The sequence below is a fragment of the Aspergillus caelatus genome, assembly GCF_009193585.1.
Source record: "Aspergillus caelatus strain CBS 763.97 unplaced genomic scaffold BDV27scaffold_355, whole genome shotgun sequence".
Lineage (NCBI taxonomy): Eukaryota > Fungi > Ascomycota > Eurotiomycetes > Eurotiales > Aspergillaceae > Aspergillus > Aspergillus caelatus.
The window spans coordinates 7410-30862 of NW_022475618.1; the positions used below are offsets into that span (position 1 = coordinate 7410).

A 23453-nucleotide genomic window follows, 5' to 3' on the forward strand; every position below is an offset into this window, starting at 1 on the left:
CTCGATCGCCCTAACTAGCGGCACGATTGTCTGGAGCAACCAAACTTAGATTGCTAACCAAAGTGGTCCTCGCCTCCGCTAGAAGCTGGGGCCCTCCGACTTCCGACCAAGGAGGAAAAAAAAAGAGCCACGGTTCAGCTGCGCCAATGTTTACTACTCTTCCGTCGCAAAAACAAATTGGCTGAACCGACCGAGCAATCTATACGCGTCCTTTTTGTTCCTAATAGTTAAATTTTCACTCCCACTCTTCTATTCCCCTTACAGTTTCCCTTTCCTTCTTCTTCATCTTCTTATTTTTTTTTTTTTTTTTTGCCTCGATCTTTATCATCCTCACTATCGTATAGCCGGCCTACGTTTTGTATTTTCTCTGAACACACGCACATACCTACTTACACTTCCCTTTGCCAATCTTGACAGCCGCAGCAGTCCGTATCCCACATGGTTGCCTGGTTTTTTTAGGGCATCTCCTTGATCGCTCTCTGCCCACCATGTTCAAGGCCTTATCAGCCGGGGGCCGTTCGTCCGATGCCCGCAGCAGCTCCAGTTCTAAGAGTAGTAGCCGTCGCAGAACAGATTCCAAAGCTCCATCAACAGTGAGCCGCAAGTCCTCACGGGGTGACGACCGTGATCGAGGCTTGGGTGACCTGTCAGCCTACTCATCGTCTGGAAACCATAGCAAGCGCTATGCGCACAGTGCAGCAGGCGATTCCATTGCGTCGAGCTATGCGACGGCGGAACCTCATAGCGCGATCGGACCCGACCGCAATATCATCGAAAGGGCACCAAGGCGCAGAGATACCGACGATAGTGAGCGTTGTGATCGATATCCGGACAGCGATGACAGCGATGACAAACCCCGACGCAGACGCACTCGCTCCCGATCGCAGAGTCGCGAACGAACCCGGGAACACCATGACAAAACAGATGAGGCTGATAATGGAAACCGTGCAAGTAGTCATTGTCGAGAGCGGGAACGAACTCAGCCTGACGAAATGCCAAATGTGCCCATTTCCGGTGCTGGGGCAGACTTAGCTCCGAAGGTGGGAACTTTTGACCATCCTCAATTCCCGCCGCCGTTCCACAACACACACCCAGTGACATCTATGCCAAGCTCTCCCAACGTGCCCGGTGTCTACGACCCTCATATACAGCAGCAGTTCCCGGGTCAATTTCCGGCCTTCGTTGCCGAACCTTACCAATCAAATCCTGCAGGCGCAGCAGCCGATTACTACGGCGACCAGGGGCAGTCAGTCGCGCAACAACCCGGGGTTCGGCCTGAGCCACCAAAGATTATCCCCAATAACCAAGCGCACTTGATGCCGGCATCACCGCATCCCAACCCGCCGCCAGAGCCCAGTAGTATGGGACAGTCCCCCGCAGCGGCTGAGTATTACGCAGATGACGCAGATGACGCAGACTCAGAGATCCAAGTACCCGAACAATCAAGTAGACCACCTTCAGGACCGACACCCAAACCTCCCAGGCCATTTATACAGGCTGAAGAGGTCTCAGGGCCTGTTGCAACCGTCACGCATGACGAAGGCAGCCCTCAAAATATTGGCTCTGGATCCTCTCCGTTGCTAGCCGAGTCCTCGACGCCTACAGTTGTCCCGCTTACTGGTGCAAACCCCTCCAAACCGCCCAATGTTCAAGGTATAGGTCCAGTAGTAAGTGCGGCAGAAGATTATATGACGGGTCACCATCATCAACCATCCCTGAACGTAGAACATTCCTCTCAGTCTGGCAATCAGAATAACGAGGAGGGTTTCCCGAACGTTGTGGGATACGCTGGTCCATCTATGTACCCCGATCACCTAAATGCACCACCCCTCTATACTGCTACTGAGGAGACAGCAGCGTACGCTGCCCACCCGTCGCATCCTCATCATGCAGCTCTCTACCACGGAGCACCATTTCAATCCGGGGGCTTGGCATTCCAGCAACGCCAACGGGGTCCGCTGGACAAATTCCTCGATTTTTGGCGTGACGCAGAAGGGGTTGGTATGTTCGAGGATTACACCGAAACCATTGGCGTTTGCAAGCACTGTTTTGAACCGGGCACCTCTTCGCGCGACGCACCTCGAAAACATTATTATAAACCCCGCCGTCGCTCTAGTGACCGCCACAGCAATGGCTCTCGAGTGGACAAAGCTCGTCGTTACTCTTCTTCAGAGGACGAAGGTCGACGTCGCAAGAAAATCTCCACAAGCTCCTGGCTGCCTACAGTGCTTGCTGGGTACACGCTCTTCAAGAACAAAGACTCTGAAAATACTTATAATGTTCGATCACGCCGACTCGTAAACCCGGCATCTGATAATGAGAACCCATCAATGCCCGAGGAGGGAAGTCACACATCTCGTGGCGTCTATAGGCGCTCACCCCGCCACTCCCATGAAGATCCGCCAGACTACGGATCTCGACGGCTGTCCCAGTCAAGCTCCCGATCTTCGTCAAGGTCTAAGAAGCATCCTGCACTCCAAATTGCAGCTGACACAGTAACTGGGCCTACAAGTCAGCCACGCCGCAGCCGGTCACCGTGGAAGAGTAAAAGTCGGAAATCCTCATCTTCTGAATCATCTTTTGTGGATATCTCTAGACCAGCTATGAAATCTGGGGTAAAAGGCGTGAGCTCATTTTTCACAGCCTATTCTGAGAATCGCAGGAAGTGGCAGGCTAAGAAGCGGAGAAGTATATTTTCATTCAACAACTCGTCATCATCCTCTCTAGATGCTGATTTAGCATTTGGAAATGGTTATGCCAAAAGACCACCAGGGAAATCTAAGAAACGAAGCAAGAAGAAGGATCACGACAATGTCGATGCGGCACTACTAGGATTAAGGGAGAGAGCAGCTGTAATGGCTGATTCAGCTTACCGTCCGAGTCAACGGACAGGTGAGCGACTGGTGAAAAAAGGACCTACATCCGCTCGTTTGGATTATTCGTCGTCTGCTACCAATGACGATGCTTGGGAGGACGTGGACTCAGGAGATCAATCGTCATCCAGTGTTAGTTCAGCACTTGCTTTCGGAAGTAGTGGACTTTATGGTAGTAATGCGTCACCATCTTCTGATTCAGGTACATCCTTGTGGGGCTGGAGATGGGGCAACAGGAAGGGCAAAAAGCAGAAGAGAACGAGGTCCAACGCACCAGGGAGTCGTTTCCCTACTAATGCTGCTGTAGCGGTGAAAACATCCGAATTAGCCCATGGCTATAACAATCGAGGGAGACGTACCAGCGAGGACATCGGAAATGGTGCTGGGAACCTTCAACATGTGGCTCCTGTGCCCACCAGCGATCCTTCACACTTTGACGCTGTCAACGTATGGCCTTCACAGCCGGCACTGATTAGCCGAGAACCCATCCCTCTTCAACAACCCCAACCGGTGGCACCGGTCTCTCAAGCTGTCTATACTTCGCAAGGAGAGACATTTCCTGCCTACACTACCCCACCTCGTCCTCCACCATTTGCCAATACCTTTACACAATATGACTACCAAGCTCAAGATTCACGGGATGGTCTTAGGGAGCAGGGAATCCCCCTTTACCATGAATCGACTGATATGCCATCAAAAGTTACCCGCCCCCCTCGACGAAGTGACTCATCGCCTGTGTTTCACACGGAGTCTTTAGAGGGTACATCGGGTGTGAAGCGTCGTTTTACCATGAAAGACCAGGGTTCTGTACAGTTTGACCTTACTAGGGAGCAAACAGATAGAGAGCGCCAAGCAGATCACCTTGAGCGTCTGAAGCGTGATTGTGGGCGCCAAGGAGTTCAACTCATTGATAGGGAGAGTGAGATGGCGACATGCGAGGAAAAGAATAGACCAAGACGCTACTATGATGGGCACGGTGATTCTGATTATGGCTCCCAGGAACAATACGCACGAGGACCTCGAGCGGAGAGAGGCCCAGCACCGTGGGTTGATCTAGGTACAGGTGTACTTTCCGGTCAAGGCTCTAACAGTGGCTCCTCCGAATCCAGCCAGAGAAGTCATTACGAACGGTCAGAGAAGCGGCGCGCAGAAAGACGCCGTGTGTCAGGTTCTGAAATATCATCTGGCTTTCCCATGCCTGAACGTTACAACGATGGTGTTGGCCAGCGCCCGAACCAGGTCACTGGGCAAGACCATGTTAAGACTTCAGTGTTTCGTGACATTCCTCGCAAGAAGCCAGTACATGATGATTATGCACAATTCTTCGCGCCTGAAGAGTTGCGGTATAGCCCTGACACATACGCGCGTCGGGAACCCGCTTCAGTGCCCACTATCATAGAAGTGGAGCCTGCAAGTCAAAGAATAAAGGCAACAGAGGAGCCCCATCCAAAATATCGCGGACTACCATGGCCAGTTCCAGAGCTCAAGCTGGTTGAGCCTACACCTCCTCAAAGCCAGAGTGGCTCCGTCAGAGATATTGCCTCTCCGATTCCATCGCCGCCAGAGGTCTCCGAAGATGATAGGACATCAAAGCGATCAACAACAGGCTCCCGCGTATCTTGGGGTAAGGATGAGACTCGCGAATATGAAGTCCCATCTACTTCCTCTGAACTCGACCCCGTCGATCATGACATTGCGGCAGACCGAGGACAGGAAAAGCAGACTGATAGTGAACCCGCCCGAGATATTGCGGCCATCCAAGAAGATCTGTCCAAAAACGCCACAGGCGAGTATGATCCTGATATTGAAGTCGCGGCAACAGCCGCTGCAGTTGCTGCAGCCTTGGGTGTTGAGCCCTCCTTTGTGTCGGATATCAGGGAAAAGCTCATCTTTCCGTCCGGAGCTCGTGACTGTGCTGGTGGGGCGGCAACACCCGATGATGGAACGAAGCAGCCAATTTTAGGGAAATCCGTTGCTAACGGCCCACTTTACTCTGAGCCAGTGTCGGTGAGTGACGGTGTTAAAACGTTTCATGACGATCAACCTCCATCATCAATTGCGCAAGAAGTGATCCAGCAGCTCACCGGAGAGCAAGCACCTGAGGTGGGTGGACTTTCCGGAAGGGCTGTGGAAAAGCCGAATGAGGAATGGCAAACGTTGGTCTTTCGTGACAAGCGTTCTGGACCCGAGTCACCTCCAGAGGAAGTTTTGCATATGCCTAATGGATCCGAACTAGAGGAGTCAACCAGCCAGCGGGAGCCGCATGGGTCTACACAAGAACCAGCTCAGGATGATTCAATGTCAATTATCTCAGCTGCCATACCTAGACATAGTGAGAAACCGATGGAGGAAGCTGGTTACCGCAAAGACAGTCGCGAACCTGACATCCCTAGTAGAGCCAGTCCACCTGCCATTGAAGAGGGCTCTACTATTGGAAGGAAGAAGCCAAAGAAAAGACATTCAAAGCGGGATAGCGATGCTTTCGATGACTCCATCTCTGTGATATCTTCCCCAGCCAGAGTTGGAGAGACTAGTGATCGCGTCAGAAGTGCAGATGAACAGACAAAAGAAAACAGGGCAGGTGGTCTCTTAAGTAATATATTCGGCTCTAAAGTTTCTGAGCCGGTAGCAAGCGATAGCTATCCGTCTCGCGAGGTTCAGTCCGAAGTCGGGCCACCGGGTTCCGGGGAGTCTAGACGCCAACGAAGGGAGAAAAAGCGGCGGCAAAAGTACGGAGAATTAGCAGACTTGGGTCAATCAACCGAAAGTGAGAAGGTATGACTCTAGCTGTTTTCGTTGTTCGTAAACTGTGATTTACTCAGTTTATTCCTATATTCGATCTTAAGCAAGATGTATAATACATGTACTAAATATCTTCCTTTCCATTTTCTTTGTACGCAGGACCGAACAATATCGCAAGACGGAGACGATCAGCCGTCTTTTTTAGCTGGAAGCCCCGAAATGCCATACCAGGTTGGCGATGGTGATCGTGAAGGTGCTTCGGGGCATTTTTCCTCGACCAATGCAGAACTCACAGGATTGGGACTAGATGTTTTCGAACAGCGGCCAAGAAGTCGTTCGGCATCACCCCCTGCATCGGGGAGATCTATCGACCTAAGCCCGAAGTCTCAGAGTAGACCAAATTCGCCTCAGTTAGGCCGGGGACACGAAGAGGTCCAGGGCCAGCAGTCGCGGCGGTCATCCGGAGTTCGACCGACAGATTCTCCTACCGCAGTCCCTTTGCACTTTCGTCGGCCCCCAACCACATCACCACGGGCCCATCGTTCGCCGTCAGCCGGCTCGATTGCAGCGCCATCCCCTGGCTCTCCAACAGGGCGTTCTCGGCGTCCAGCTTCTGGTGAATTTATATACTCACGAGAGATGCGACCTCTGTGGCTTGTCGAGCACCATGGTTGCAAACATGAAGCAGAGGCCGAGGAACCGTTACCTTCTCTACCATCAAGTAAGACGTCATCAGCAAATGCATCCGCCGAGAACCTCGCATCTCTGCAGGACGAGAAGAACTGGGAAAAGCTTGATTTGAGCCCCAGTATTCATAGAGACCAACGGCCTATTGACGTTGATATGCCCTCTAATCCTCAACACGGAGTGCTTGGTTCCGAGGAAGTAACACCTACTGCCGCAAATTTCGGACAGATGAATACCAATCAGCTACATCGGAAGGATAAGCCCAAGTACGAGTTTCATTCTCCCTCTGAACTTCTCCAGGACCCATCCACATATCCAGAGCTGCCCCCTTCTCCAACAATGGGGCCTCTTCCTTCTGCCGAGGGCTCTGCAGTCGGCGTAAAAGGCGATGGCGGGCTAGAGCGTAGCCTGGATAACCTTCCACCTCTACCTATGTCCCGACCTTCTACTCCTGAAAATGAACAACCTCGTGCTTCGGACGCTGCTGAAGGATATCCGACTGGAGAGCTGATAGCTCCTGGCCTTGGAGCGCCGAGAGCCTCCGGAAATGATACTCCTTACGCAGATGTCGACACGCCTAAGATGAAGGTACTGGACGGCGATCTACCGGATCTTCAGCCATCTGACGAGAAAACACTGACAAAAGCCACCCAGGGTAGCATTGAGTCAGGCGATGCTCTAATGTCTCATAAATCAACTTCCCGGGGTCTGCCAGACGAGGTTGTTCCTGTGCTTCCAGCTGTCCAAATCCCAATGACCGATGCACTAGAGAAAAGTAGAGAGGATCCAGGACATGCTGCTACCAGCCCCGTTGACGTTGTCAATGTCGCAATTGCAGATCCTTTGCTACTTGCTGATGAGGAATGTGCATTATCTGCCGAACCGTTACAAGCTGTAACTACTGACGAGACAAAGATGGGAATCACTGCTACAACAGATGAGAAAGCACAACCACAAGAGGCACAGCCTGGAATTCAAACTGAGTCACAAAAGTCTGGAACGGGAGATAATGTGCCATTGGCAAACGCCGAGGCTAAACTTGAGTCTAATCCTAACCTCACTTCTGCCAAGATTACGTCTGTTGAAGATGAAGAAACAGAGATTGTTGACGGAGCAACTGTGACAGGATCACCCGAGCCGACAACTGGGAGCACAGACAAGCCTGCCGATGAAGCAGTTCAAGCGCCCACTGAAGAACTAATAGTGGATCCTCCTTCGCCACGTTTATCGAAAAAGAAGAAGAAAAAAGATAAAAAGAAAAATTCCAAGAGCGTGAATATACATGAACAGGAGCTACAAGATACGGCAGCCACAGCTCGTGAAGTCCCTTCAACCCCCGAAGATGCTGAGAAAATGGATGGAGCAATTACTCCAGGAGAATCTTCAACTGAACAGATTTCTCCACCAGATGGTACCGAGAAAGTTCCAGAAGTTGAGCTAGAGTCCGCCACAGACCTCTCCAAGCCAGACGAGGCAGCCAATGTACAAGCACCTGTGGATATGCCTGTTTCTGAACCCCAGCCTGTTGTAGATACTACCAAAACCGAAGACGCACTTGTTGCTGAAAACGAGCTTATTGTGAAGGACCTCAAAGCCGGGGAAGAAACGGGTACACAAGTAATTGAGAGACGCCCGCTTTCGAACTGGGAGCCTACTGTCCAGGCCGAAAACCTACAAAACGTCGTTGACCTAGCGGCATCCATAAATCCATCTGAGCATGAGCCTTCTTTGGAGATACCGCAGGCAGAAGATGCTCCCCTAGCTGCGGATACTTCAGCAACTGAACAGAAACCTGATTCAGAGGTCTTGGGGACGGATGCGGCGCGGGCAACGCAGGCACCCCAGGCTACTACGGTCCCAGTGCAAGGGTTATCCAAAGCCGAAGATACTCTTATCATTACAGATGTCCTTTTGCCTGAGCAGGCGATGCCCAAGGCAGAAGACGACGCTCACCAGGAAAGCGTAGAATCGGATATAATATTGGATCCTAATGCGAAGCGAACGTCTACTGAGAGAGAAGCAGCCGCAAATACAGATGTCCCTACCAACATTTTAGAGAGTGACGAGGACAGGAGGAAAGAGAGCAAGAGCTTTGATGCAAATGAGAGCGCCAAAGATCTTGGTGAGGCGGAAATCGTGACGTCCAGCAACACTGAACCAGTGATTACTTCGCAAGCAGGTGAAGAGCCTTCAATATCTATCATTGATGATTATCAGCCTGTGAAAGAAGCTTTACTTCGTTCCGAAGAAGAAATCACCTCCAGCGCTGAACATCCCGTTCAAAGTACAATGGAGGGAGCTGAAACCCTGGATGTTAGACGGCAGGGTGCTGTCCTGCCTGAGACACCCTTTGAACACGCAGGGGAGCTTGACAAACAAGATAAAGAATACCGACAGTCAGAACCACAAGACTTGACAGAACATAATGCCTCCGCTCGCGATGAAGCCCCGGGAGTTGTCTATGAACCTAGCACTGCAGTGCTCGAGCAGCCTATGGAAGCTGCGTCTGTGCGTGGCCTTGGCGGTAACAATAGTCCTGCAGTAGATTTGCAGGAGGGGTTAACCACCGAAATGAGTACCGTTGACCCTGCGCCGGTCGAATCTGAACCCGGACCATTACAATTGGAAAGTGAGCGAGCTACCACAACAGAAGAGGCCAAAGCACCAATGGAACCGGGCTCCGGAAAGATACCGCCAGAACAACAGCAGATGCAGGGCATTCCTGCGCCTGTTGAACCAATATCTTCTCCCGAGCAGGCGGCTGAAATTGATGAGGCTGGTACAAGAGATACTGACGTTACCGACACGCCAACTGAAACTTTCTTGTCGCGACGAAGCAGCAAGAAGAACAAGAAGAAAAGTAAGCGCGATAGTGCTACGGAGCCACCCGTGGAGAAAGGGACGGACGATGTCCCACCTGGTGTGCCCTCTAATGAAGAAGCCATTCCCCAGGTGGGAGACGAACCTGCTGTGCCCCTCAAAGACGAGCCTGAAGCAAGGCAGCCCGAGGAAGCCCCGGGTAATGTATATAAGGGTGCTATGGACGTTTCACCTGAAACAACAGCAGGTGCCGCTGCAGATACACCAGCTGAGTCTCAGGATGCTGGCTTGGTGGAGACAGGCCAGAAAGCCGGCCCAGAGGAAGCTCCGGAGGGACAGCCAATGAAGAAGGGCAAAAAGAAAAAGAAAAATCGCAAATCCATATCTTCTGATTCTCAAGCTGTGGCCGATGCGGAGACCCGACGTCCACCCTCCGCTGAGGGGCTTCCTGCCGAGACCCTACTGACGGAAACAAGCGGTGTGGTTCATCCCACGGATGGCAGGCAGATACCACAGGAAGCTACTGCGACTAAAGAGGTAACAGAGACGACTGAAGCAGTAGACGCTATTCCAGCAGCAGAAAATGAGTCCAATGTATCTGTGGAGAACCGCGCTGAGACCAATGATAGTACACCACATATGGTTGAGCATGTCCCAGACGACCCTGTGCCTGACCCCGAACCTGAAGCAGCGGAATCTACAGCGACAGACAAGAAGAACAAGAAAAAGAAGAAAAAGAAACAAAGCTTGCAGTCCGCACCCGACGCTCATGTAGAAGCTGCTGAACCCACGTCGAGCGCAGAAGTCGCAAATCCAAACATAGACGGTGCTGTTGCTACCGAAAAGGCCCCAGCTATGGAGGGTCAAGAACTAGTTCTGGAGGAGACCACTGGAGGCGAACAGGCTTTCGACGTAACCGAAGCCGCGGAAGACACGGCTTCACCAGGAGCAGCGTCCGGAATGACTGCAGCTCAAAAGAAGAAGGCTAAGAAAGAAAAAAAGAAGCAACGCAAATCCGCTTTGTTGGATGAACCACCAGCTTTTGACCCCGCTTCTGATCCGAGCCCAGAAAATGCTTCTTTAGAACTTGACCTAACCTCTGTTGGAGAAACTGCCTCTGTCAAAGGACCTGAGGCACATGATGCTTCAATTGAGAGACCGACAGTTGTAGATGAGCTGGCGAGTGAACAACCTCGGGTTGAAACGGTCACAGATACAGAACCCGACGTTGCGTTGAAAGAGGACTTGAACGAGCGATACCAAGAACCTGCGCAGCAAGAACCCAAAGAAACGCCCACAGACAATACTGGTATTTCAGCAATTGAAGCAGGAAATTTAGAGCTCGGCCAAGCACAGCTTACAGATCATACACCTTCCGACTTGGAAGGTACCCCTGCGAATGAAGAGCATTCAGGAGCCGATACTGTGGAAAGACACACGGTTGGAAGTTTGGGAATTGAACAAGAGGCCACACTTGAAAAGCCAGCTGAGATAGAGCCTGGCAACTCCACGCTCGATGCTGCACCAACTATGACTGCGGACACGGCTCTGGAGCAACCTAAGGAAGAAGCACCAAGCGATGAAGCTGCCCCATCACACACTGCAGATGCCGAAGTCTCCTTGGCCGATGTTATGCCACAAGACGCTCCAGAGCAACCTCAGAAGGGGATTCTTAGTGATGAAGCTGCCCCAGAACAGACTGAAGTTACCCAGGTCTCCTTGACTGACGTTATGACGCAAGACGCAGTTATTGAGGAAGCTGGAGCTTTTACTTCCAAGAGGTCTAAGAAGGATAAAAAAAAAAAGAAGAAACAACAGTCAAATTCCTTGGAAGATGATCAGCCTGCGGCCACTAGGGAAGGGATTGTAGAAGAGCCTTCTGATGCACGTTCGGATTCACTTGAAATTTCCGGGCAACCACAACTTTCTCTCCCTGATAATGTTGCAGGAGAGCCACAATATGCCTTTTCTGAAAAGCCTACGCAACAGTCGGAAATAAATAAGCCCGAGTCCGCTGAGTCTCCAGAACAGGCCGACCTCACAGGGCCTGTAGAGTTGGAACCTATGGCGGATACCCAGGAATCAATCTCCAAGAAGAAGGCCAAGAAGGATAGGAAAAAGCGCAAGTCTGTTTCTTTCTCAAACAACGAACAGGAGGCTCCCACGAAGTCATCTGAAACCACGGAAGCAACAGGAGCGAGTCGGCATGTTACAGAAGCTAGCCAACCTCCAGAGCAGACAAATAAGGAAATGGCAGAAGCCAGTGCCCTAGTTCAACCAAGCCAGGAAAATGTTGATAGCACTACTGCCGACGAGGTACAGCCTGGAGAAACAGCTGCAGACCTACCCAAAGACATTTCTATAGTCGCACTTGGGGAGGATGGTTTAGAGTCGAACAAGGAGGTCGTACCACACGACGAACAAGTTACTCAGCTGTACAAGGATTCTGTTACCGAAGCACAAGCCAGCACATTAGGGCCCATAGACCCTGATCCTATTGGTCAGACGCCTCCAATGGCGACAGAGCCAGTAAATGAAACTACAGTTCCTGGAGCAGGAGGATATACCAATGATGATGCTTCAGTGATAGAATCCCCTGGGGAACAAGTACAGCAGGATGCAAGCATTCTGACCGCGCCAGAGCTTAGCGGGAAACATGAAGTCGAGTCCTCTCCAGAAGCGCCTGTACCTGAAACACCCTCTACTTCCGTGCAGGAATCTACCGTGGTAGTCCAGGATGCTGAACAAGAGGGTGCCCCCCCAAAGGCAAAAAAAGACAAGAAGAAGAAAAAGAAACGCAAGACCCAAGAAACAATTGAGAACGAGGCAACTGTCGTACCTGAATCAAGCATCGAAGAGGCACCCGTGCAAGCTGAAGAGGATAACTGTGCTGCAGCTCCGGGGATTATCGAAGAGGCAATTGAGCCAAACAATGTTGCGAAGGCTTCCGAAATTTCCAGTCAAGACGTGCCATCTTTGATGCCGGAGAGTATTGTCGAACATACGCGAGCTGAAACCGAACAGGCAGTTGATGTTACTGTTCACGAAATGAAGGAGTCGGAAGGAACCGAACAGCAGGCGAGGGAGCAGCCTGAAGATCCCCAGAATGATGGCGCACCGGTTATGTCGGCGAAAGAAAGGAAAAAGGCGAAAAGGAAGGAAAAAAAGCGCCAGTCAAAAAACCTGGATGGTAGCAGTGCTGCCCCCAATGCCGCGGCGGAGTCTGCCTCAATTGTACCGGAAGAAAAGACTCAAGGTCCCTTGATAAATGCGAGCACCACTTCAGCTGAAGATGGCACGCATGATGCAACCGAAATCCAAGTCTCCGCTGAATTGAAACCCTCAGACCCTTCGGTTGATACGGCAACCCCACCTGCTGAAGATGACGGTAAAGAAAATCAGTCCCACGGCACCGAGTCCCACGGCGAGAACGATAAGAATCTGTTTTGGACTGATCACATGGTATCTTCGCAGGTAGATCAACGGCAAGCCACTCCCTTCGACTCTCCCATCCAACCCGTGCTTGAGAATCCCGAAGCCGAAAAAGTAGCTGTCTCCGGCGAATCAGTCCCACTGTCTGAGGAAATTGAGGTAGGAACTGAGGATCATGCGTCAATGACGGAGCAGGAGGCCACTAGCGAGGTAGATAGGGTTTTCCTTGAGCACCTGCCTACTGAAGGCTTTTCAGCGGAGGCAGACGAAAGTGGCAAGACACTTACGCCAATTGGGGACGAGTTAGCGAGTCAGCGAGACACGACTACGGAAATCACGGGCCAAGGGACTATGAAAGATACGACGCCGGCCCAGACGGATGAGAAGCTTGAAGAAAGGGATAAAGAAGCTGTGCTTGAAGCATCTCTCGCTGCTGTTGAGGTACCGGACGCTTCCGTGGACGGTCCACAAGCAACAAATGAAAGAGCCGTTTCTCTCTCCCCTGCTGAAGCTGGCGATCCCGAAGACCTGCGAGAGGCAAGCAACAGTTTAGCTATTGACGTCGAGAAGCTTGAAGCAACAGCGCCTTGGAAGGAATTACATCAGGAGCAACGATCAGAAGATCCTCAACCAGAGCATACTTTTTCTGAGTCTAATCTATTCTCTACAACATTGCCCGAACATGGCACGCGCGAAGCCAAAAAATCGGAACTGCAAGTGGGCAGCGCTGGACCAGCCCATGCAAGTGACGCAAAGGAAGACGAGACTGCGAGCCCTAGAGAAACGAGACCGGAAAGAGTTGATCTCGTTTTAGACTCACTAACAGCGGAAGAGTCTCACTGCGGTGGTGCAGAGATGGCTAACGCGTCGAAGTCTGCCAAGGAGGCCTCGAGTGAGATACAGGCAGAGCCCGGGAACTGTTTGTCAGTTGGCTCAGGCGAGGAGAACAGGGATGTGTTAGATACAGCAGGAGAGAAACCAGATGACATAGAGACAATCGCTGAACTTTCGGAAACCAATAAAGGGGCAACATTAGATCCCGTGGAATCCTTGGGTTCAGGAAGTCAACCATTCGCGGAGAAGGAACAACTGCAAGCTAACAATGAACCTACACCCGAACAGTTGAGCCACAAAGAACTGACTGATGGTGCTAAAAAAGGTGAAGAGGAAAATATGACGCAGCCTTTGGACCATAACGCGTCGAAAAAACCGAAGAAGAAAGCGAAGAAACAAGCCAGAGAAACGTCAATAGAAACCGCTAGTTCTTCACTTGCCGAGTCCAAAAGAGAAATAAATGCAGAAAGCGGCCCTGAAACAATAGTCGGCTCCTCGGCAATGGCTGATGCCGCTGAATCCAGCTTGGCACCTGAAGAAAAGCCCATGCAGGGCCAAGAAGTGCAAGGTCCACAGCGCGAGCCAGGCGTATCGAAGCCGGCATTCGAGGCTGTATCTACAACCGAAGAAAGAAGTCCATCTATGGCTAGGGAGTGCCCTGGCCAGACTCAGGCCACGCATGAGTTACAGGAGGGAGAGGGCAAAGACGCTGAAGCCCAGATAAAATTGAGCAGTCAGACTTCCGAGGGATGCGATCTTGAGGCAGCCAAAGATCGGACTGGAGGGCAACCCACGCAACAAGAAACTCCAGTTCCCAGGACTGTATCAAAAGAGGAGCAAGAGAGGTCTAAGCAAGAGGCTGAGCTGCAGGTTCCTGAGCAAACAGAGCAACCAGCATCAGGGCTTAATACCGAGTCTGCTGAGGGGGGCCTACTTAGTCAGGAAGCAAAGCCAGAGAGTTCGGAGCCTCCAATGGCTGAAGCAACCAGCGCAGAAGATTTTCCTTCTGAAACATCATCTCGCGAGAACAAGCAGAAGAGTGAAGATGACATGAGCGTAGAGACCAAGGAGCCAGAAGAAACTGGAAGTGTTAGTGAAGATGCAAACGTGAGGCCTTCCCAAAACCAGTGTCATTCGGAGACATTGGTAACGGAGAGGTCTGCAAAGGACAATGAATGGCCTTTGATAGATTGGGAGAAGGAAAGAGTCGATGCTTTAGAACAGACTCCCCAATCTTCACCTGAAGCTGTCGCGGCCCCATTTGAGCCAGGTATTGCCGATTTCGATGAGTTTGCTATTCCAGAAGGGCTAACTAGATAACCAGACGAGTCGGCTGAAGCCATAAAGGCGAAGGCAAATATGGGGCCGCAAGGACAAGGTTCTGAGGCAAAGCTTGCGACTCCAGAAGCAATTGTCGAAACAGCGGAGTATGTTGCTGACCAATTGGTTCCATCAACGGAGGAGCCCGGAACGGAGCCAGTCTCGAAAGCGACCCGAGAGCATACCCTAGACGATGCAGAAGGCTCTATTCCCGGGAAGCAGGCGATGGGAGGCCCTGGCTCGGTTTCCCGGAAGCAAAGCAAAATTGCCAGTATATTCCCTAACTTGGAACGAGGGGCATTTCGGCGACCTATCACCACCGAGTCGTCGGAGTCAGTAAAAGATGGGGCTGAGGATGAGACCAATGACCAAGGAGTGAGTCGCGGAGACGCGATGCAGGTCTCGGAAGCACTCATCGCTACCACTGATGGTAAGGACAACGACCACTTGGCGAATGCACTTGTGAGTTCAGAGCGACCGACTACTGCTACGCTAGAGGACCTCCCAGAAGAGGCTACGATTCATGATATCCAAACGCCAGTTGCATCTCGTTCAGTTCAAGGAGACCACGATGACTCTAAGGATGTTCGATATACACAAGCTGAATTAACTGAGACAGATTCTCTTTCGCGGGAAATTCCATTATATGCGCCAATACCAATCCACGAGCAACCGTCTGCATTTATCAGCTCCTCGTCGAATGCTATGTGTATAGATCGGCAAGCAAGCCCCGAGTCTCTCTCTAAGCTTGGCTGCAGCCCTTCAATCCAGAGAACGTGCGATCCTTCCCCGTGGCCAAAGCCATCTGAAGAAAATACATCACCTGCACAACCAAACAGCACACTGCCATCCTCAGCCTTTGGGGTGCCATCGGTGGTAGAAAGAGGCGCAATCTCCCCTCCACGGACCCCATTGCAACCTATTGCAGAACATGGACCAGTTGATCGGACAAGGACCCCCATAGGAGCCATGCGTCAGGGACACGGAACGTCCTGCTTGGAGATGAAGCCAGAACATGTGCTTCCGGCGCCCGAGACACCGGTCAGGAAATTTACAGACAACGCTCTGGCGCGCCAGGCATGGCCTACACTTGACAGGGATGAAGACCAAGACTTTCACATCAGGAAGCGTGGTTCGGCCCGATCTATTGACCGCGAATGGCCTGCGGAAGCCGTTCAAACACCGGAAAGAGGCATACCAATCCTGAGACCGAGCAGTATCAGTAGCATTAAAAGCGTGCACAGCGCACACTCCCAGCGGTCGCTACGACGGATGGATCGCAGCGCTGGCAGCGATTTGCGGGCGGCGAGCCAAGCACAAAGGGGCGCCCGCCAATCATCGCGCAGCCCCCAGCCACCACCTGTCGAGGCCCCTCCTTCCGACCTCAATATTGAGCACATAGCTTCCTCCTCTTCCTACGACCCCGTCACCGATAAGGGCAAACGGCCCCTGCGAGCCATGACCGATGTTTACGTAAGTAGTCTTGGTTACCATATAATCTTTTCCTGTGGTTTAGTCAACTCACATTTGTTTACCTAGGAGGGTTGGGGGGAAACGCCGAACTCACCTCGGTCGCCTAGCCGACCGCCCAGCATCCGGCACCGTCGAAGCATGCAACACCTACAAGAACTTGAGACTCGCCTCGACCAACTCATATCAGAAAATCGCTTACTTGTTGCTGCGCGAGAAGCTGCTGAAGACAAGCTCCGCAATGCAAGTGTTGCTCGTCGCAAGAGTGACCATGCGCTCAACGAGCGAGCTGCAGACTTGCGAGACAGGGAAGCTGAAGTGGAACAACTCAAGAATTCAGTAGAATGGCTTCAGAAAGAAGTATCTCGGTTGACTGAAGAAAACGAAGGGCTGACTGTTGCGAACTCCAACATTACCGTCGCCCATGCTGCCGAGATTCAAACCATACGGGCGTCATCAAACCGTGAGCTAGACGATTTGCGCCTACAGAACCAGCAGTTGTCGAACGAAATGCAAGATAGAGTACGTCAGCAGATCGATGCGGCACTGACTCAGAAAAATATGGAGCTGCGCAGGTTGCGAGAGGACTTGGAGAGCGCCCGGGACAAAGTGAAGGAACTACAACAACAGATCGCCGCATCCGTGCAAGATAGCGTGTTAGTCTTCAGGGATGAGGATTACTTCGACGCAGCGTGCCAAAAACTGTGTGGCCATGTTCAACAATGGGTGCTACGCTTCTCTAAACACTCCGACCTGCGCCGCTGTCGCAAGCTCGACGATCTTCAGGACGAAAAAATAGCAGACCGGTTTGAAAATGCTATACTGGATGGATCCGATACTGATGTCTATCTCTCTGACCGGGTTCGTCGACGCGACGTATTTATGTCGGTGGCAATGACAATGGTGTGGGAGTTTATTTTCACTCGCTACCTGTTCGGCATGGACCGTGAACAACGGCAAAAGCTCAAGTCTCTTGAAAAACAGCTAGGCGAGGTAGGCCCGCGCGGTGCAGTTCATCGTTGGAGGGCTACTACCCTAAGCCTTCTCTCAAAACGATCTACTTTCGCCCGCCAGCGTCAAAACGATACAGAAGCTGTGGCCTTGGAGATCTTTGAGACGCTGTCACGTCTTCTTCCACCACCGAGCAATGTAGAGCCCCAGCTTCTAGAGTCCCTGCGCAAGGTACTGAGGGTTGCAGTCGACCTATCTATTGAAATGCGCACGCAGCTGGCGGAATACATCATGCTCCCTCCACTACAACCTGAGTACAATACCAACGGCGACCTTGCACGAAAAGTCTATTTCAATGCGTCCCTAATGAACGAGCGCAGCGGCGAAACTACTTCAAATGAGGAGTTGGAGTCCCAACAAGCTGTGGTCCGGGTTGTCTTGTTCCCTTTGGTAGTGAAGAAGGGCAATGACGCAGGTGAAGGCGAAGATGAAGTAGTTGTTTGCCCGGCGCAAGTGCTCGTTGCACGTTCTCCTAAAGATAAGAAGGTTACCAGAATGCTCAGTGGTGACCGAATGTCCCTGGATGGCACCAGGTCAATTCACAGTATCGCTCCGTCGTCGACCATGGACATGAGCAATGTGATTTGAGGCGTCACACTCGATCATATCTCGCCATGGGCCCACCTCGGCCGTTGCTGATGGGCAAAGATCATTGAGAAAACAACAGAGTGGTTATATTTTCTTTTGGGGATGGCAAATGGTATAGTAGTTGGGGCGTCAGGTCAAAGATGGATGGTTGGATAATTGGTCAATACGGCTCGGTAATACAAAAGGTAATAATAATCGAGATGGGAGTGGGAACTGTTTTTTTTTTTTTTTTCTTTTTTCTTTTACGTTTTCTTTCTGTCGTCCAAGTTACCCCCTTTTTCTTGCTTTAACACTGTTACTTTTTTATGATGACTATGACGATGCCAACATCTCCGTCTGCTTTCTAGAGCTTATGATGTCACGGCCTGTTTATTTTTCTCTTCTTGATATAATGACTGCTTTTATGTATATGAGAAACGAGCTGGATCATGTTCATTATCTAAGGACTCTCGTTCGAGGGCATACTTATATGGTGTACTTATGTACTTATATAAATATTTTGTTCATTTTGATACCATGCAATGTCAATGAATTAGGTTTCATAGGGCCCGTAGGGTAGAAAAGCGGAGTGCTGACCTCATACATCATACATACCGAAAGTTAAAGCTCAAAAGAAACAATCGTGGGGCCTGAGGCTGACGCAAACCAAATTTCCAAAAACTGGGCTGTGCCTCGACCTCCCTTTCCCACGCACTCTCTCACACTCGCCGTTCGACACCGTCTTTTCTCCTGCAGCTCAGGCGACTATTTTCTTCCAGCGAGCGTCTCTTTCATGGAGTCCGCCCTTACTCTTATCCATTTCCCCATGTCCCACCGCAACTCCCCACAGGTTCCATTTGCGCCAATCGTTGCTTCTCGCCCCGTGTTTCGGTGAATTGGCGTCGACAATGCTGGATTCTGTTACACTGGGCCTATCACAACTGCATACACATTGAACGGGGATTTGGTTAAAATCCGGTACTTTATTGCCCAATTTAGGGTAGGCTTGTGCTCTACAAGGGAGATAAGCATACTCGGCTTTCTTCGGTCTACCAATCACCGTGGATATCTCGCGTACTGCACCCTCCGATCAGCATGGCTGACGCTCCATCTGCTGCGTATCAAACTGGTTCCAATCATGGTTTATCTTCTTCACAAGATGGCCACTCCGTCAACTCACGTCCAGACACTCGCCGCTCCACTACTTATGATCCCTTAGCTTCCGAAACGACCCAAGACCCTCAGGTAGATAACAAAGCCACCACGGGAAAACGTGCGAAACGGAAGAAGCATCGGAAACGTCGTAATCGTCGGCAATCTTTCATCAGTGTCGAAGACCCTCATGCCGGAGCTCCTACTACCCCGGGGCCCGAAGTGGAACATATGGCTATGATGGCGGATCAGACCAAGTCTCGAGGCGCGCTTCCGTTCTACAGGCTGGGGAGAGACTTAAGTAGCACTAGTCTGGAAAGTGAAGCTTTACTGGACCATAGGTACGTGTTGTCTTCGGTGCTACTGTCTATGCTAGTTTTATCACTGACCCAAGTCCGGGATTGCCCAGGAATCAACCCATGATGCGGCCGCGCAGAGACAGCCGACTTGCTCAATCTTTTCGACCCGGGTCCTTGTCCACTACAGTCCGTACCGGTGATTTGGGCTCTCGTAATCAGCCGTCTGGTACAAGAACTCTTCCCGTGGATGATGACAGCGATGACCCTGATCCTGTGGATGATCGAACACCGTTGATGCGCCCGTCATCCGCTCATAGGCCCAATATCTCTCGATACGGAACCGATTCGAAGTCAATTCCATTCAGTTTTCGCCAACGACGTTCATCGGTCCAAACGAACTCGTCCCGATGCTCACCTCGTCGTATCCCGAGCCCCGGGCTTCCCGAACAGGACCGCGATTATGATATCAACAATCCACCGTCGATACCAACTTCGCCGAAGCTTGGGGCGGACATGGGCTATGATGATGCGGTTGTGACGGGGGCGGATTTTGATTTCTCGTTGGCCAAGTCTATTGACAATCGAATGGAATCGATGTCCCGATCACACGACATGGTAATTGATGTTGAAAGCGGTACCAATCGAATCCGAAGCTCTCCCCCATCTTCCGTGTCGCCGCGGCATCGTCCTCCACAAGAAGGTCTCCTTCGACGTCGAACTTTACCTGTCGAAGAAGATGTTTGTTTTCCGACTGAGGAAGTATCCGAACTGGCCGAGGAGGACGCAACAAGAGTACCGCGTGAAACTGAGCGTCGGAGACGGCGGCGCAGAGAATGGCCTGACCTATCAGTTTTGGAGGAATGGAGCCGCGAGGAAAAGGAGGAGCGTACGGGCGACTTTCGAGCAAAGAAGATTAGCGAGCCTGTCCTTATCGAAGGTCGTCTGCGCCCACAGTATCAGCTTTGGCGACGCGAGGAAGAGGAGGCTCCTTATCGATTTACATACTTCAATGAGGAATTCCAAAGTACGATACACGCCCAGACAATATCAGAGCTGGTACAACCGGGAGGCAGTTTTCGCGAGCTTTTTATCCCTGACCCTCCCGAATTGGAGGTTTCTTCAGACGAAGAGACGGATTCCGATCATGACCCTGAAGAAGAGGCCTTTGACCATAAACATCACAACAACCATGGTTTTGATGGAAACAGGGCTTCGCCATTTATTAGCAGTCACCATGATAATATGAGCGGCCCTAAGCAACAACCTCGTATGTCTATCATCAGCGAAGCTGTATCTGAAGCACGCACGTCAGCAAATGCCTCCCCGTCTCGACGGCCGCTGCAACAAACGAAGCCCAAAAGGTATGGGCCCCGGCCAACCTTCTGGCTTGATGTCCTTTGCCCTACGGATGCAGAGATGCGAGTGATTGCCAAAGCCTTCGGGGTCCACGCGCTCACAGCAGAGGACATCATGATGCAAGAGGCACGGGAGAAGGTTGAACTGTTTCGGAATTATTATTTTGTCAATTACCGAACCTTCGATCAAGACCCAAATAGTGAGAACTATCTGCAACCAGTGAATATGTACGTGGTTGTGTTTCGAGAAGGAGTCTTGTCCTTCCATTTTTCTCAGACACCTCACCCGGCGAATGTACGCCGGCGGATCCGTCAACTGATGGACTACTTGATCCTAAGCTCTGATTGGATATCGTATGCCATAATTGATGATATTACCGACGTCTTCGGCCCGCTGATCCAGGCTATCGAGGATGAAGTCGACGAGATTGATGGCATGATCATGAAAATGCACTCCCCTGAGCCGGTAATGGGCCAAAACAGCAAGCTAGAGGACGATGGTGTTGAAGCCTCGACTACATTAGCCCCGGGTGAGGTGCTTCGAAGGGTAGGGGTTTGTCGGAAGAAAGTGATGGGCATGTATCGACTGCTGAGCAACAAGGCAGACGTTGTCAAAGGCTTTGCCAAGCGGTGCAACGAGCAGTGGGAAGTGGCGCCGAAGTCAGAGATTGGCCTATACTTGGGAGACATCCAGGATCACATCATGACAATGACGAGTAGCTTAACCTACTACGAGACGTATGTTAAAACTCCTCTTTCTAGGATGTTTATAACTGACCCAACCATCAAGGCTGCTGTCCCGAGCACATTCCAATTATCTCGCACAGATCAACATTCTCATGAATGAGCGTCAGGAACAGACGGCGGATGTATTAGGCAAGTTGACCGTGCTGGGAACAATCGTTCTTCCACTTAACATTATTTGTGGCATGTGGGGGATGAACGTCAAGGTACCGGGTCAGGATGTGGATAGCTTGACGTGGTTCTGGTCGAGTAGGTTTCCCTTGCTCACACACAACTAAATGATTGACTAATATCCTATCTCTGATCAGTTACGGCTGGTTTAATCATGTTCGCCTTTGCGTCTTTTCTCATTGCCAAACGGGTGTATAAAATTGTATAGCTTACAATGTGACAACGCATTGCACCTTGGAAATCAGTTTACGATGTGTCCAGTAATCCCCAGTCTACATTTGTCTAAAGGGGCTTTATTGATGTTATATGCGGCCATGTACTATTGGCCAGATCTCTGTTTGGGCTTGTATATAGATTGATGACTTGGAGCTATTTTCCTCCCTTTTATTTAAGGAAAAATACAATGAATTAATAGTAAAGTAAACAACAGATAATTTTAACTCTTTTTTTTAAAAAAAAAAAAAAAAAAAATACAAATACAAATACAAACACAAACACAAACATAAAAACACGAAAAGGAGAATTCTTTCCGCCTTTTTTATGAACTTGGACATGGTTGGTTTTGCCTTCAAGTTCAATCAAACGATGTGGGGTTTGTTTATGTCTGTATGTAACATTGATTCTTTTTTTTCTTTTCTTTTTTTTTTCCCCAAGATTTTAGCTAGCACGGGGAATACATAGTAAGTTAGCTTTGAGAAAGTACACAGTGTGATTCTTCCATTCTCATGAGGTCATGATGACTGAGTATTAAATTTGAGTAATTCGTCCCGTTTCTTTTTTGTAACAGTAATTTTCCTTCCCGGCGTGTCAGCGAAGGCTCTGGTTTTTTTTTTTTTTTTCTCCCTTTGAGTAGGTGAATAACCTTTTTAGCTTTTTGGAACTTTCCGGGCCAGGTTCTTCATCATTACCGCGTCAATCTCCTCCTTCTCCTCCTCCTCATCGTCATTCTCACTCTCTTTTCTCTTCCTCTACCCACAGTCACTTCCTACCTCTACTACTACTACCACCTTACCCATTTCTGCTGTATACCACCCAACACAATCTTTGTGACCTCCTTTGCGCCCGCCCCCTTCGGTCCTCCTTATCATTCGGGTGTTCCTCCGCGCCGTTCCCACCGCTAACCTATCCTTGTGGGTGCCTTCCTGCCTGTGCGCCCCAGATCGTGTCCTCGGCCTTCCAAGTTCCCACACTAAACCTTTCGTTCCTTGACGTGGGCCCCTGTCATTGGCCTCGGTTTCCCCCTCCCCTGAGTGGGTGGCCGATAGTCTAGTCTACTACTATTCTTTCCTTCCATTACCGTCCTCCTGCACCTGGTTTAGTCAACCACCTAAACCTCTCTGGCTGCATCCGCTTCGGTCCTGCGAGAGCGACTGGTTTGAATTCGTGATTCCTTGCGTCTGGTCTGACGGTTTGTTCGTCCCTATTGGAACCGCGTTCGCCATTTCCTGAGTGCTCTCTAAGCCCGAATCGATAATAGCCGATACCAACGACTCTCAGATCTCGTCCGCTGCCCAGGGCCAGTTCAGTGGCCTTTTAACGTGGGTTTCGATCGACGGTAATTCCCGTTGGCTAAACGGGCGCGGAGCTTATGTTCTAGACGTTCTATCTCACCGTCTTCTGATCAAGTTATGTCCACGCTTGCGCCCGCAACTTTGACTTCGGTCTGCCTGGATTATTCTTTGATTTCTTGAGCATTGCAAATCATTCACCCTACTTGTCGCCTACAGACAACTTACAAAATCTTACCTTTCCCGTGATATTCTCCTTGTCAGCATGTGGCCATCGTCTATTCGTCCAACTTCCTCGCCCGTGTAACGTGTTTTTGTGTGCGACAAAAGATCATCATTGTGTCGAATCCGTCGACCTCTTAGATTTACTCTTTTCGAGTCAAGGATCTCCTGACTTCTCGGATTTTATTTTGTTTATTTATTATTTTATTCTTTCTTTTTCTTTTCCCTATATTTTTTTTCTCTTTT

The 23453-nt window shown here is 50.6% G+C and overlaps 2 protein-coding genes across 2 annotated transcripts; both read left to right on the forward strand.

Moving 5' to 3' along the window:
• Window positions 1-488: 488 nt before the first annotated feature.
• Window positions 489-17777, forward strand: lah (involucrin repeat protein; the record flags this gene model as incomplete). The annotated part of the gene is made up of 4 exons (XM_032073592.1): window positions 489-5648; window positions 5775-14658; window positions 14713-16181; window positions 16248-17777. The coding sequence occupies 4 exons, from the start codon at window positions 489-491 to the stop codon at window positions 17775-17777; spliced, it is 17043 nt and encodes a 5680-aa protein (XP_031921275.1).
• A 709-nt stretch (window positions 17778-18486) lies between these two features.
• BDV27DRAFT_138105 (magnesium transporter CorA family protein) lies at window positions 18487-21901 on the forward strand. The gene is made up of 4 exons (XM_032069153.1): window positions 18487-19249; window positions 19318-21300; window positions 21353-21555; window positions 21615-21901. The coding sequence occupies exons 1-4, from the start codon at window positions 18852-18854 to the stop codon at window positions 21683-21685; spliced, it is 2655 nt and encodes an 884-aa protein (XP_031921276.1). The 5' UTR covers window positions 18487-18851; the 3' UTR covers window positions 21686-21901.
• The last annotated feature ends 1552 nt before the right edge of the window (window positions 21902-23453 follow it).

Coding starts and splice junctions, on each gene's coding strand:
- BDV27DRAFT_138105 (XM_032069153.1), top strand. CDS start 18,852: ATGGCTGACGCTCCATCTGCTGCGTATCAAACTGGTTCCAATCATGGT. Junction 21,301..21,352: donor AGCTTAACCTACTACGAGAC/GTATGTTAAAAC, acceptor CCAACCATCAAG/GCTGCTGTCCCGAGCACATT. Junction 21,556..21,614: donor CTTGACGTGGTTCTGGTCGA/GTAGGTTTCCCT, acceptor ATCTCTGATCAG/TTACGGCTGGTTTAATCATG.